Source organism: Lissotriton vulgaris, chromosome 4_1 (assembly GCF_964263255.1).
Source record: "Lissotriton vulgaris chromosome 4_1, aLisVul1.2, whole genome shotgun sequence".
In the NCBI taxonomy this organism is placed as follows: domain Eukaryota; kingdom Metazoa; phylum Chordata; class Amphibia; order Caudata; family Salamandridae; genus Lissotriton; species Lissotriton vulgaris.
In genome coordinates, this window is record NC_141691.1 from 959,411,078 (window position 1) to 959,424,784 (window position 13,707).

Here is a 13,707-nt window from a genome sequence, read left to right on the forward strand (position 1 = left end):
AGCTTGTGGTGAGCCGCGCTTGCGTAGTGTGAGCCAAATAGAGTGAGGGGCTGATTTTAACAGTTAAACTACACGCTGGCATTGCTTGACTTTGCTCATTTTTAAAGAGCTGATGTGAGAAGAGTCCAAGGTATTATTTTTAATACTGAGACAAGAGACTTGAGACTATTTTTACTAAAGAACTTCCTAACAAGTGCAACCATTAAGAATTAAGTGCAACATTTTCCTAATGAAGTGATTATCGTGCAACTGCTTTATTTACCTTGCTGAAACTAGATAAAGTTATATTTTATGTATACTTACCTGTGTGGTCTCAGTTTGTGGTTGATTTGGGATTATTGTTGTGTTAAGTGCATTTATAATACAGATTGCCTTGGGGATAAGCCTGCCTGCTCGCGCCAAGCTACCTAGAGGGAGAGCGGAGGTTATCTACTGTGTGTATTCCTTCACCCTGACTAGAAGTAAGGGTCCCTACTTGGTCTAAGGTATTTACCTCTACCAACTAGAGACCCCCAGATCTAACAGGGAGCATTAAATCAGATGACGTAGTAAAATTACAAAGAGCACGGCGCAAGAGGCTTTTCACATCACCATAAATTCATAAACACCCTCTGAAGACGTTTAACCAGTAGGCGCTTTATACAGCGCTATATATGAAGCTGTTTGTGTTCCGCGTTGCGCATTGTGCCTACATGAAACAGTGGAGCTGGCAGAGTGCGGCTGCATCAGGGCATAGGCCTCGTCCTGGGCCGAGCTCTAGAGGACATAAAAAGAAGCACTTCAAGAATCTGTTTGAGGTCACCTACCAAAGGTCAGCTGCACCTGCGTTAGTTCAGAATCACCTCGTGTAAGGAAGGCTAAGGGACCCCTAAGCCTTAGGAGTGACCACTCATCTGGGCCCATTAGCAGTAATTACAGAGTCCACCACCCCCAGACATTGCCAGCACGATGGACCTCCCTTCCTACAGATTTACGACCCCTCCATCAGCGCCCCCCCTTTCAGGACAGAGCTAGGCGCTCTTCTAACAAACAGGCTCATGTCCTTCACAGCGCCTGGGTATCCACAATTCTATATTTTTTTTTACCTTTTATATTTTAAATCAGGATCCAAACTGAGGTTCACGTTCTCATGACCTGCATTGTATGCAAAACTACGTATCTGTACAATTTAATGTATTGTTTATCATTTATTGTTTAGAAGTTATTTAGATTTTACTTGATTTTCTCTGTCCCAGGAAACGAGTCAGCACAATGCTTAAACATGTCTTTAAGTCTTGTCTCACAGCATAACATATTGATACTTTCTCTCTCACACTCCCTATTTTTGTCCTAATCTCTCTGTTTTCTGTCTCGTTGCCTCTCTGTCACACTTACCTATCTCTTGGTGCCTTTGTCTTTTTATTTTCCATCTCTCTCTCTCCTTCTTATGTGCGCTCACTCTCACAGTTACACGTTAAGTGTGTCTCACTCCTGTCCAAGCCGAGCCCGCCGAATGAAGGACGACTGAGGGCTGTTGGTAGCAATTTCCCACAATGTGCCTGCGGCGCCCCTGGCACCTCATTACGGCGCACGGGGAGCAACGGCGCACAGTTTGGGAACCACAGGCTTAGCGCATCAGAGGGCAGGTCTACCCGCAGCTGGAGCCACCAAAGTGCCACACCCAGGGCCATCAACAGCCCCCAGCGGGGTCCTCAATCTGTGTGCATCTTCCACCCTTCTCGGTTTGCAGAGCTCAGGCTTCACTCATACCCCATGAGGAATCTTCTACCCATTGCTGACCTCCTTGCGTCTGGCCTAGCAGCGCCTTCAGGTGTTGAAAGCATTGGCCATCTCCAACAGTGTCGCCAATTGTTGTTGCTGCACTGCTCCGTTTTCACTCGCCCCCTAGCTCTCCACCAGCACCCACCAGCTCAGCGGCTCGCCACACTACACTACGGGGGTCTTCACTCATCCCCCCATTCAACAGGCCACTGTGTAGCCCTAGATTACCTCTGGCTGCCGCCAGTCACAGCCTGTTCTCAGAGGTGCGAAAGCCCCAGACAAAATGCACTAAAGGACCGTAAATGGGGCAGACGACAGTGCTGAGTTATGGCGTTCTTCGGAAGGACTTAACAGGCGGCCACTGGTACGGATATTCAAGAATAATCCTGGGCCAGAACAGGAGCTCAACTAGCTACGTCCTGCTGGCCTTCGTCCCAGGTCACACTCCCCACACCCCCACTACTTCTAGCATTGGGGATTTTATGGTGTGCATATATGCATTTTGTTGATTTGAACATATCTGGATATTCAAATGTTTTTAAATACAATTTATATTGGACACTTCTGAATAGAAACATGCTCGTATTAAATGCTTGCTGGTCAACACTGGATTCACAAATATGCAAGGCACAGATGCATATCAGCAGTGTGCAAAAAATACACCAGCAAGCTCATCTTTTGATTGTCACAAATTAAATTTTAATGCAAATTTACTATAAAACCTATGGTTCTCTGACATTCTATAATTAAAATGTATCTGGGCCATTAACCAAAATGACACACAGATTGTGTAGGCTAGCACTCAGAGCACTGGATAGTCAATTGCACCTAGCAAACTAATATCAAATTACTTAGTTAATGACTAATGCATGCACAGAATGAGACCCTTACTTTTCACTTTCTCCAAGCCACTTTGAGACAAGATCTGAAGAGGATATTGAAAAAAATGTAGAGTTGTTGGCCTCTGTTGCGACAGCTTTGGCCAAATATGATTTTCCCGTTCCCGGTGGGCCAAACAGAAGAATTCCTCTCCAGGGAGTTCTTTTACCTGGGTGTGAGAAAATAAAACGAGCAGAATTAAGTTAAGAAACTATTACATTTGAGCTACAGCAAATGTATTCTTAGCGAGAAAATAGTCTAAATGCGACAGAGTTCTTTACAGACATTACATAGTTTCATAGAGAAGGAAACTGTGTGCAAGCACAATATCATACAGTGACTGATCAAAAAGACAAATATATGACAAAACATCAATATCAGGGGTTACATTTCTTGGAAGTGCAGATACATTAGATAAAGGCACTTGATTATGAAGACTGTTTAGGAGTTATGCAAGGTAAGGTAGGTTAGGATTTCCACACCTGCAATCAAATAGATTATGTAATGAAGAGTTTGTTCAGCAGCTGTTCTTTTATTCTGGCATTAAACGAAGAAACACAGATTTAGAAAAGGAGAGCCAGTCTGATCTCTCCAGATACATTGAATCCTGAAAAGGAACGCATCAGGATTTTTGTTATTTTTTATTGCATCAACGAGGTGGGCGGATTCCAGGTGAAGTGCGTTTTTTGCTACATACCACTCTAAATACACCAAGTTTTCTTATTGGCTTCTTAACTCCTGCGCTGAGTGGTCGCTCCCCTGTCTCTCTGCTGAGACACGGTATTGTACACCACGCTGCATTGTGCCTAACTGTGATTAATTTGGTCAATTGGGTCCTGCTGTTCACAGCGCTCGCTGCATTTAAATTAATTTGGTTAAAGTTGCTAGTTTGAGTCCTGCTGTTCACAGCGCTGTACACCACGCTGCATTGTGCCTAACTGTGATTAATTTGCTCAATTGGGTCCTGCTGTTCACAGCGCTCGCTGCATTTAAATTAATTTGGTTAAAGTTGCTAGTTTGAGTCCTGCTGTTCACAGCGCTGTACACCACGCTGCATTGTGCCTAACTGTGATTAATTTGCTCAATTGGGTCCTGCTGTTCACAGCGCTCGCTGCATTTAAATTAATTTGGTTAAAGTTGCTAGTTTGAGTCCTGCTGTTCACAGCGCTGTACACCACGCTGCATTGTGCCTAACTGTGATTAATTTGCTCAATTGGGTCCTGCTGTTCACAGCGCTCGCTGCATTTAAATTAATTTGGTTAAAGTTGCTAGTTTGGATCCTGCTGTTAACAGCGCTCGCTGCACTGTAATATCATTGTTCACCTCTGTCCTGCAGTCCATTGCGCGATATCCCCCGGCGCCCTTCTCTGCTCCCCCCTCCATTTTGTTGCTGTTGTTGTTGTGCTCCGTTTACGGTCACCAGAGCCCGCCCCGCCTCCCAGCTGAGCCGCCCTCGCCCCTCCCCTCCACCATCCATATATGCCCACTGCATTAACGCGCAGCGTTCACGCGCAGCGACCGCGCCCAACCCGCGCCGAAGGTGCGCCAAAGGTAAGCCCGTCTACGCCCGTCCGCGCCTGGACCGCGCCCAGCGCCAGACCCCCTGCCCCTCGCGCTGCCCAGCCCCCCCGCATTACCTACGATGCCGCCACCCTCCTAGCCCTCAACCCCGGTCGCGCCCCCAACTGCGTCCAAGCCGCTCCTGGACACACCCATGGACCTTTCTCTTGCTACTCCTGCAAATTCATCGGCACCGACAACATCTCCGCTACGACCACTACGCAGATTCCTAACCCCAACCACCTACAGTGCATCCTTCTCAACACTCGATCGGTCCACAGACACGCCATTGAACTATGGAATCTACTAGACACCATCTCTCCAGACGTCGCCTTCCTAACAGAAACTTGGATGAACGCTTCCTCCGCCCCAGACATCACCATTGCCATTCCTGAAGACTATAAGATCACACGCAAGGACCGCACCGACCACACAAGAGGAGGGATCGCTATCGTCCATAAGAAATCTATCCGCATCTCAACCAGCTCTGACGCCAACCTCGCTAACTCCGAACACCTTCACTTCCAGATCCACATCGACCCCAAGACCACACTCAGAGGCACCCTCCTCTACAGACCACCAGGACCCCGCGCAAAATTCAGTGAAGACATCACGGACTTCATCACCCCTCACGCGCTCCCCTCCAAAGACTACATCCTTCTGGGAGACCTCAACTTTCACCTTGAAAAGATCAACGACCGCAACACCACCACCCTCTTGGACAACCTCGCCAACCTCGGACTTAAACAACTGGTCACCTCCCCCACCCACATCGCAGGTCACACACTCGACCCCATCTTCACCTCCAGCAGTCATGTCTCCTTCAGCCATACTACGGATCTCCTCTGGACTGACCACAGTTGCGTTCACTTCACCTACAACAAACCAAAACCCACCAACCACCTCCAACCAACTCTGCAAAGAAACTGGAACAAAATCACCACGGATCAAATCTCCGCATCGCTCCTTCTAAACTCCCCAGCCCACTCTTCTAACGCAAACGAAGCCGCCGCCAAACTCACCCTATGGTTATCCAACACCGCCGACACCCTAGCACCACTGAAGAAACGTCAAAGCAAACCTGGCAACAAAAAGGCCTCATGGTTCAACGATGATCTCAAGAAGTCCAAGAAACTCTGCCGCTCCCTTGAAAAGGCCTGGAAAAAAGACCCAACCACTAGCACCAAGGACGCCTTCAAAAACGCCACCCGCACCCACCACCAACTAATCCGAAAGGCCAAGAAAACAGCATTCAAGGATCGACTTGACAACAACGCCCACAACAGCAAGGAACTTTTCAACATCGTCAAGGAATTTTCCAATCCCTCGGCCAACTCCAACGACATCACCCCCTCTCAAGCCCTCTGCGACTCCCTAGCCTCATTCTTCCACAACAAGATTGCAGACATCCACAACAGCTTCGACAACCAACCCGGAGACCAACCCACCCAACCATTTGCTGAACATTCTCCCCCCGTGAACACCCTTAACGACTGGAACCCAATCTCCACTGAAGACACCATCCGCCTGATGAATTCCATCCACTCAGGATCCCCCACAGACCCATGTCCTCACCACATCTTCAACAAAGCAGACTCCGTCATAGCACCGCACCTCCGAGACGTCATCAACTGCTCCTTCAACTCCGCCACCTTCCCGGAAGACTGGAAACACGCTGAACTCACCGCCCTTCTGAAAAAACCCACAGCGGACCCCACCGAACTCAAAAACTACCGCCCCATATCGCTCCTTCCATTCCCGGCCAAGGTCATCGAGAAAGCTGTCAACAACCAGCTTGCCGCCTTCCTCGAAGCCAACAAATCCCTCGACTCCTCACAATCTGGCTTCCGAGCAAAACACAGCACTGAGACCGCCCTCATCGCAGCAACAGACGACATTCGAACTTTACTGGACAATGGAGACACAGTCGCCCTCATCCTCCTCGACCTCTCTGCAGCATTCGACACAGTCTGCCACAGCACTCTCTTACAACGCCTCAATAACATCGGAATCCAAGGAAAAGCTCTTGAATGGATCACCTCGTTCCTCACCGGAAGAACCCAGAGAGTCCGCCTCCCACCATTCAAATCCGAGGCCACTGAAGTCATCTGTGGCGTACCACAAGGATCCTCTCTCAGCCCCACCCTCTTCAACGTATACATGAGCCCCCTCGCGGCCATCGCCCGCCAACACAACCTCAACATCATCTCTTACGCGGATGACACTCAACTAATCCTTTCTCTCACCAATGACCCCAGCACCGCCAAAACTAACCTACACGAAGGAATGAAAGAAGTTGCCGAATGGATGAAACAAAGCCGTCTGAAACTGAACTCAGACAAAACTGAAGTCCTCATCTTAGGTACATCCCCCTCTGCATGGGACGACTCCTGGTGGCCAGAAGCCCTCGGAAAAGCACCCATCCCGACAGACCACGCACGGAACCTAGGCGTCATCCTGGATTCTTCACTCTCAATGAACAGACAAGTCAGCGCCGTATCCTCTTCCTGCTTCAACATTCTTCGCATGCTCAGAAAAACATTTCGCTGGATCCCCACCGAAACAAGGAAAACAGTCACCCATGCTCTGGTCACGAGCCGACTGGACTACGGAAACACCCTCTACGCAGGCACTACCGCTAAACTCCAGAAGAAACTCCAACGAATCCAAAACGCCTCAGCCAGGATCATACTTGACATCCCGCGCAACGAACACATCTCTGGTCACCTTAAAGACCTCCACTGGCTACCCGTCAATAAAAGGATCACTTTCCGACTGCTAACCCACGCACACAAATCACTCTACGACATCGGACCAGAATGCCTCAACTCACGACTGTCCTTCTACACCCCTTCCCGCCAACTACGTTCTTCCAGCCAAGCCCTCGCCACTGTACCTCGCATCAACAAGACCACCATGGGAGGCAGATCCTTCTCATACCTGGCTGCTAAAACATGGAACTCACTCCCCGCTTACCTTCGCCTTACCCAGAACCATCTAGCATTCAGAAAGCAACTTAAAACATGGATATTTGACAAGTAATCCCCCCTCCCCCCCTTCCTAAGCGCCTTGAGACCCTCTGGGTATGTAGAGCGCTATATAAATTCTCTGACTTGACTTGACTTGACATGCGTGCGGCGGTTATTTTTGCGCTGTGCGGCTTTTTTCAAAAAGCCGCGTTACATGACGAGCTGAGCTCGTCATGAGCATGTGAGCGGCACAACTCATGACGAGTTCAGCTCGTCATGAGCACGGAAGGGGTTAAGGTAATTTAACCCACGAGTTTGCAAGTAGATCTGAGGAAGCTGCTGGCTTTGAGAGGTAAACATGCAAGTAATTTTAGCAACCATGTAAGTAATTTTTGCCCCCATGCCAGACGATCAAATTTAGCTGTGTTTAGATATCAATCTGGCTACAGCAAGTAATAGTGTTTTGGTGTGTGCCAGATGGATTGTAGGCAAGTGGAAAGAAACAGATGCAGTATAATATGATAGGACCACAGCTTGTTCGAACTGCTGCAGATCATCTTTAGATAAGATGGCTTGATGGCGGCAAATACTCTCCATTGGAAGTGGACCTCTAGCCATATCAATTCTTCAATTTTATTTATTATGATTTGGAATTCCGCAGAATTCCACATAATAATAAATCTTAAAAACACGTTTCATTCCAGAAAATTTACCAACATAAATTCTTATTGTCATTACATCTAAGAACCCGGATAAACATAGACCTAACAGTCTCTCTATATACCACAAACAAGTATCCGGCAAGTGTCTCTCTTTTCTCGAGGCGTGAGATTGGGATTTCAATCTCACAGGTCAATTCCAATAATCAAAAAGTTCCATAGTGTTTTCGGTTAGTGTTGTTTATTTCTTTGTTTATCTTCGTGTCTCCCCAGATGTCCAAAATAAATTACAACAGCCAACACGTGTTTCGTCGTGTACAGTGTAATACCTCGACTTCTTCAGGGCTGTAAATAAATGAACATTAACCATAATCACTATACGTACTTTGTCTGGCTATTCATGAGAGGTGGAAAGGTACCAACCACCTGTCAGTAGAGTAGTAGCCCGTCAAGTGAAGTAGAATATAAGGAGAAAGGAAAAATAGTAATGCCACTCCAGTTCAGTCATTCACCCTGATTATGTGTCCAAGATCATGTCCCATAACCAAGAAGAGAATCATGATTATATTTAAACAGTATTTCACCTTTAAATTATCCAGTCATTTCAGGCATCAAAAGAATACTCCAAAAGTAAATAAAATTGCCAGTCTGTAAAGTAGAAGCCTGAGAATTAATTGTCCATTTATGCAAAAGCTAATCCAACACACTAAAGCAAATTAACCAATAATCCCCGTTCGGTTCCTTGCAGAGATTATCACCACCAAAATTATCAATACCACCACCTATGTCTATTGTTGTAACGGACGGTACAATTACCTGTACTCTTTTCCAAATCTAAAGTCAACAACAGCAGTTCCTGTTCCGTTTTCACATCCTCAATCTGTATTCACAAAAATTAAATATAGTAGGTCATACTGAATAAATTCTGCTGTTAATGAAAATGCTCAATAGGCGCTAAACGCCGCATATCACTTACCCAGTCTTTTTTGCCCGGGTTAATATAAGTTAATCATCCAGAGCTTCTCTTATCAATTCCTCGCACTACAAGAGCAAGTAGTACATATTACTTACTACTAAATTGTACATTAATCCTTCAATCTTATTTCCGTGGGTAAGTAAACACCACTCACTGTCATTTTAAATATATTTAAATATCTCACCAATACGTAGATTATAGTATTATCTCAATTGAGATAATGTAGTGCGAGGAATTGATAAGAGAAGCTCTGGATGATTAACTTATATTAACCCGGGCAAAAAAGACTGGGTAAGTGATATGCGGCGTTTAGCGCCTATTGAGCATTTTCATTAACAGCAGAATTTATTCAGTATGACCTACTATATTTAATTTTTGTGAATACAGATTGAGGATGTGAAAACGGAACAGGAACTGCTGTTGTTGACTTTAGATTTGGAAAAGAGTACAGGTAATTGTACCGTCCGTTACAACAATAGACATAGGTGGTGGTATTGATAATTTTGGTGGTGATAATCTCTGCAAGGAACCGAACGGGGATTATTGGTTAATTTGCTTTAGTGTGTTGGATTAGCTTTTGCATAAATGGACAATTAATTCTCAGGCTTCTACTTTACAGACTGGCAATTTTATTTACTTTTGGAGTATTCTTTTGATGCCTGAAATGACTGGATAATTTAAAGGTGAAATACTGTTTAAATATAATCATGATTCTCTTCTTGGTTATGGGACATGATCTTGGACACATAATCAGGGTGAATGACTGAACTGGAGTGGCATTACTATTTTTCCTTTCTCCTTATATTCTACTTCACTTGACGGGCTACTACTCTACTGACAGGTGGTTGGTACCTTTCCACCTCTCATGAATAGCCAGACAAAGTACGTATAGTGATTATGGTTAATGTTCATTTAATTACAGCCCTGAAGAAGTCGAGGTATTACACTGTACACGACGAAACACGTGTTGGCTGTTGTAATTTATTTTGGACATCTGGGGAGACACGAAGATAAACAAAGAAATAAACAACACTAACCGAAAACACTATGGAACTTTTTGATTATTGGAATTGACCTGTGAGATTGAAATCCCAATCTCACGCCTCGAGAAAAGAGAGACACTTGCCGGATACTTGTTTGTGGTATATAGAGAGACTGTTTGAGTGTGCTCAGAGGTTATTGTACATATTGTCGCTCCTGCATGGGAGTTGGTGATGTAGGATACGCATCATTTCTCTAGAAGCACCACTGCAATATAATTTTGGGGATACTGGACCCTGACACTAGGGTTGTGCGCCCGTTCTTTTGTTGGTATCCAAACGTTTGAATAGACCTAACAGTAGCAGTCGGACAAGTGGTGTACAAGTGCAAGAGGGCATGAACCTTGAGTATTCATATTGACATACATTCATACAGATTTATAAACGAATGCTATCCTAAAACATTCAGAATTAAAACTTAATTAACACATTTAAAATTCGCTATACAGTACTAGATCGTGAACACAAGAACCATGTAAAAAGATAATTTATCTATTCACAAAACTGTACTGTATAACCAGCAGCATAATAACGTTACAAAGTAGTTCAATACCATAAAATCGCTTCTTTTAGTATGAAATCTACAATGGATTAGCAGCAAACAGGGTTTTAGTGAGGTACTTGGGATCCTAGAGGATAAGAAACTAGAAGTTTATAATAGTGCCCATATTTAATTCCAAACATAATCAGTCAGACAATATTCGTCTAATACATAATATTATAGCAGCAAAATGATTTTGGTAAAGTGCTTGAGCTCCAATGATTAGTATCTAGCAGCAAAAACGGTTTATAAAGTGCACATGCTTAATTGTAAGCATAATAAACAAGCATTTGCAATGCAATAGGTCTCGCATTAGGAAAGTTTGAGCTATTGGTATTGTAAATGACATTTTTAGGTTTCGGCTACCGTCCCACTGCGTGAGCAGTGGGCGGAGCCGAAATCTTTTGTTAGTAGTATGGGGGCCTGAACACGCCCCTCTTCTCCATTGGCTGGCCTCGTAAATGCTGGCCAGCCATTGGAGGAGAGGAGCGTCACTCAGTTCAGGGCCCGCCTTGACGCGATTCAGGGGCGTTTCCGTGTCTTTTTTTACGTCCCGCCCTCTCCTCTTCCCATTGGCTGGAATTTTACCTTCCAGCCAATGGGAAGGGGAGAGCGCGAAAAACACGCCCCCGAATCCCTACAGGGCGCGCTGTGCTTTCGCTTGTTCATAAGTCTGTCCGTTGTAGTGTCTTTCCCATTGCTTATGGTGTCCATTGGCGCTGCATTCCCTCAGACGGGATTGTGGTGGAGCGTAGAGACCAGTAGTGTGTTTTTTGTTGTATTAAAATCCCAGAAGCAGTTTACATTCTTGGAAGGGAATGGTCTGTACCAGTAGCAAAACAGTTCTTACCGCCACTGTAACAACCTCTTGGGAAATAATGGATATTTTTATGGCCCTTTTATTCTTGTAATGTGACTTTGTTGCTGAATTCATTAGCCTTGCACCACGTGGCCTGTGCGTTCAGTCTACTGTGGAAAATGATTTGAATAGCTAACTAAGGTAAAATTCCTCCCATGTAGGCATACGCCATACTAGTTCCTCTAATAGTGCAGCTGTTCACCTCCCACTCCCCTCCCCTTCTCTCCCCCCTCACCTTTTCTCCCCCCTCCCCTTCTCCCCCCTGTGTGATTTTCTAACACTATGGTGTGCAACATGTACTTTGTGACTTGAGTGTTTGTTCTGAAAAAAACTGGGTCTTGGGGGGCGAAGAACGCATCATCTGAATCCCCAGGGATTTGTTTGAGTCTGTGCCAGTAACCACGTGCGCAAGCAGGTCAGAGTAAAGCATTTCTGTCAATGTTTCCATCGGCGTTGCTTTCACCTTGCCCCCTCTGCTGCCCAGGTGAGTGAGATCGGTCTGATTTAAATGAGCACCTGCTCTTTTCACTCAGGGCTGAAATGAGTCCCGCAATGGAGTTTTGCAACGGCAGACCACAAGTCCATGAATTTGTGTTGTTTTAGAAATGATTTTAATGCCCAATTAAAATGTTGATTGCGTCGAAGACTGTTCCTTTCAAAGCCGTCTTATTTTTGGATCGAAATTGACAGGGATTGCTTCGGTGTTTGCTAAATTATCAACTAAAAGCAATGGATCGACTTGTTAGAACGAAAAGCCTCCGATATCAAGATCTTGCATTTAACAGGTTTTAGTATTTTGCCCCTTGGATACGGTCATGAATTTTCCCATTTACGGATGTTCACTTAAATTATAACTGTGGCATAGTGTTACTTTTATTGGTATGTTTAATTTAAAAGTTAAGTGTAATGGGTCGGAAAAGCAGTGGTTTTAATATGACCCGCAAGTGGAGTGGCCACCCCAAACTAACAGTTGTTACAGGGGTGCATTCACAGCCCAAATAATAATGCTAATAACTCACGTTTCCTGCAGGGCTCCATACAACCCTTCTGTCGCCTCCAAAAGAGCTGTGAACCGCGGTTGCAGGTGGCATGTCTGGATGCTCGCCTGTCCTTGCTTGCTCACAATATCATAGTATCAGTTTCCATACATTTGTGTATATGGCTGGCCACTTGCGGGTTGCAGGGTGTGATAACCTTTGCTGTGTTTACATCTGGGCCGAGCCTTCGTGCAGACGGTGGGTGGAACAGTGGCTGCATGGTGGCTTGTGGCCGGTTTGCACATAATCCTCCTAGTGGTGGAAAAGAGAGTGGGAGGGGCTCAGAAGAGTTACCTTTCATATTTAATATAGCTTTGACAGAGACTGAATGCAATCCAAGCTCTTCGGATTTATTTCAGGACCCGGCATAAATCGTGTGCAAATCTGAAATTATGCTCCTGTCTCACTTTATTGTGAGCATTTATCTGTGCCCTGCTGTCGGCTAGCACACTCTGATCTTGGGCACGTCTAGTCCGAGTTCTCCCGTTGGATTAATTTCTCATTTCCTTCCAATATCTGGCCTTTGTTCAAATGGATTATAGCAGGAAAGATGTGTGCCCCATATTTGTAATTGTGAACTCTCATTGCTGCTGCTGCTCTCACAAGGACTGTTCCAAGGAGGTGAGTAGCTATCACAGAGACTGTGTTAGATTTACTGTGTCAGAACATTTTGGTATCAGGTTATTTTTGAAGTAAAATGGTGGCTTAGTTGAAACTCAGCTAGGTTCTTCGGAAACGCAGAGTAATATAACCCAACTCTGGCATCCGAGTAACACAAGTCCTACTCCATTCAAAGTGTTACTACAAACATGACCGGTGCAGATCCTAGACAGTTGTAGCGGTTTTTACCTCATTATTGTTCATGTAGCACATTTGGTACTTGCCATGTTTGTGCTTGCTTTTCACAACTTAAAAAAAAAAAATCTGCCCTGCCGAGACTGAAACTCCAGTTCTCCAAAACTTGTACATAACAAGTCCTTTTGGTTCTTTTTTTTACTCGACACTGTAAAACTGAGCTAAAGGTATGCTTCAATCTTGCAGTGTTTTAGATTTTATTTCTTCTTACTGGTTCCTCAGTTTTCTGCTGTGGGGTCGCCTTTACCAATTGTTTAGCTGTATTCTAGTGTTCTTCTCTCCCCCTGGTATAGCGCTTTTCCCGCAAATAGTACACAAGTGGTGAAAGGTCCATTTTGCATTTTAATGTTTTTTAGGCAAATTCGTTCCCAATTTTGATGACCTAGCTAAACAAAAAATCACTCGGCACTTATCTCATATGGGTAAATGTTCATCATTCAGTTTGCAACTTTTATCCTTTCGGCACTTATGGAATGCTGCCTTCTTTTTGACACCTGTTTGTCAGTGGTCTTCCCTTCCACAATTAAAGAGATGTTGGAGGGCTGCAGAAAGAATGAAATTTTCTTGTCCT

The 13,707-nt window shown here is 45.0% G+C and overlaps 1 protein-coding gene across 1 annotated transcript in view; it reads right to left on the reverse strand.

Moving 5' to 3' along the window:
• VPS4B (vacuolar protein sorting 4 homolog B) overlaps nt 1-13,707 on the reverse strand; it is a 516,916-nt gene that overhangs the window by 162,080 nt on the left and 341,129 nt on the right. The window contains exon 7 of the mRNA XM_086965223.1: nt 2,653-2,809. Coding sequence (XP_086821349.1) covers nt 2,653-2,809 — 157 coding nt within the window. The remainder of the gene's footprint in view (nt 1-2,652; nt 2,810-13,707) is intronic.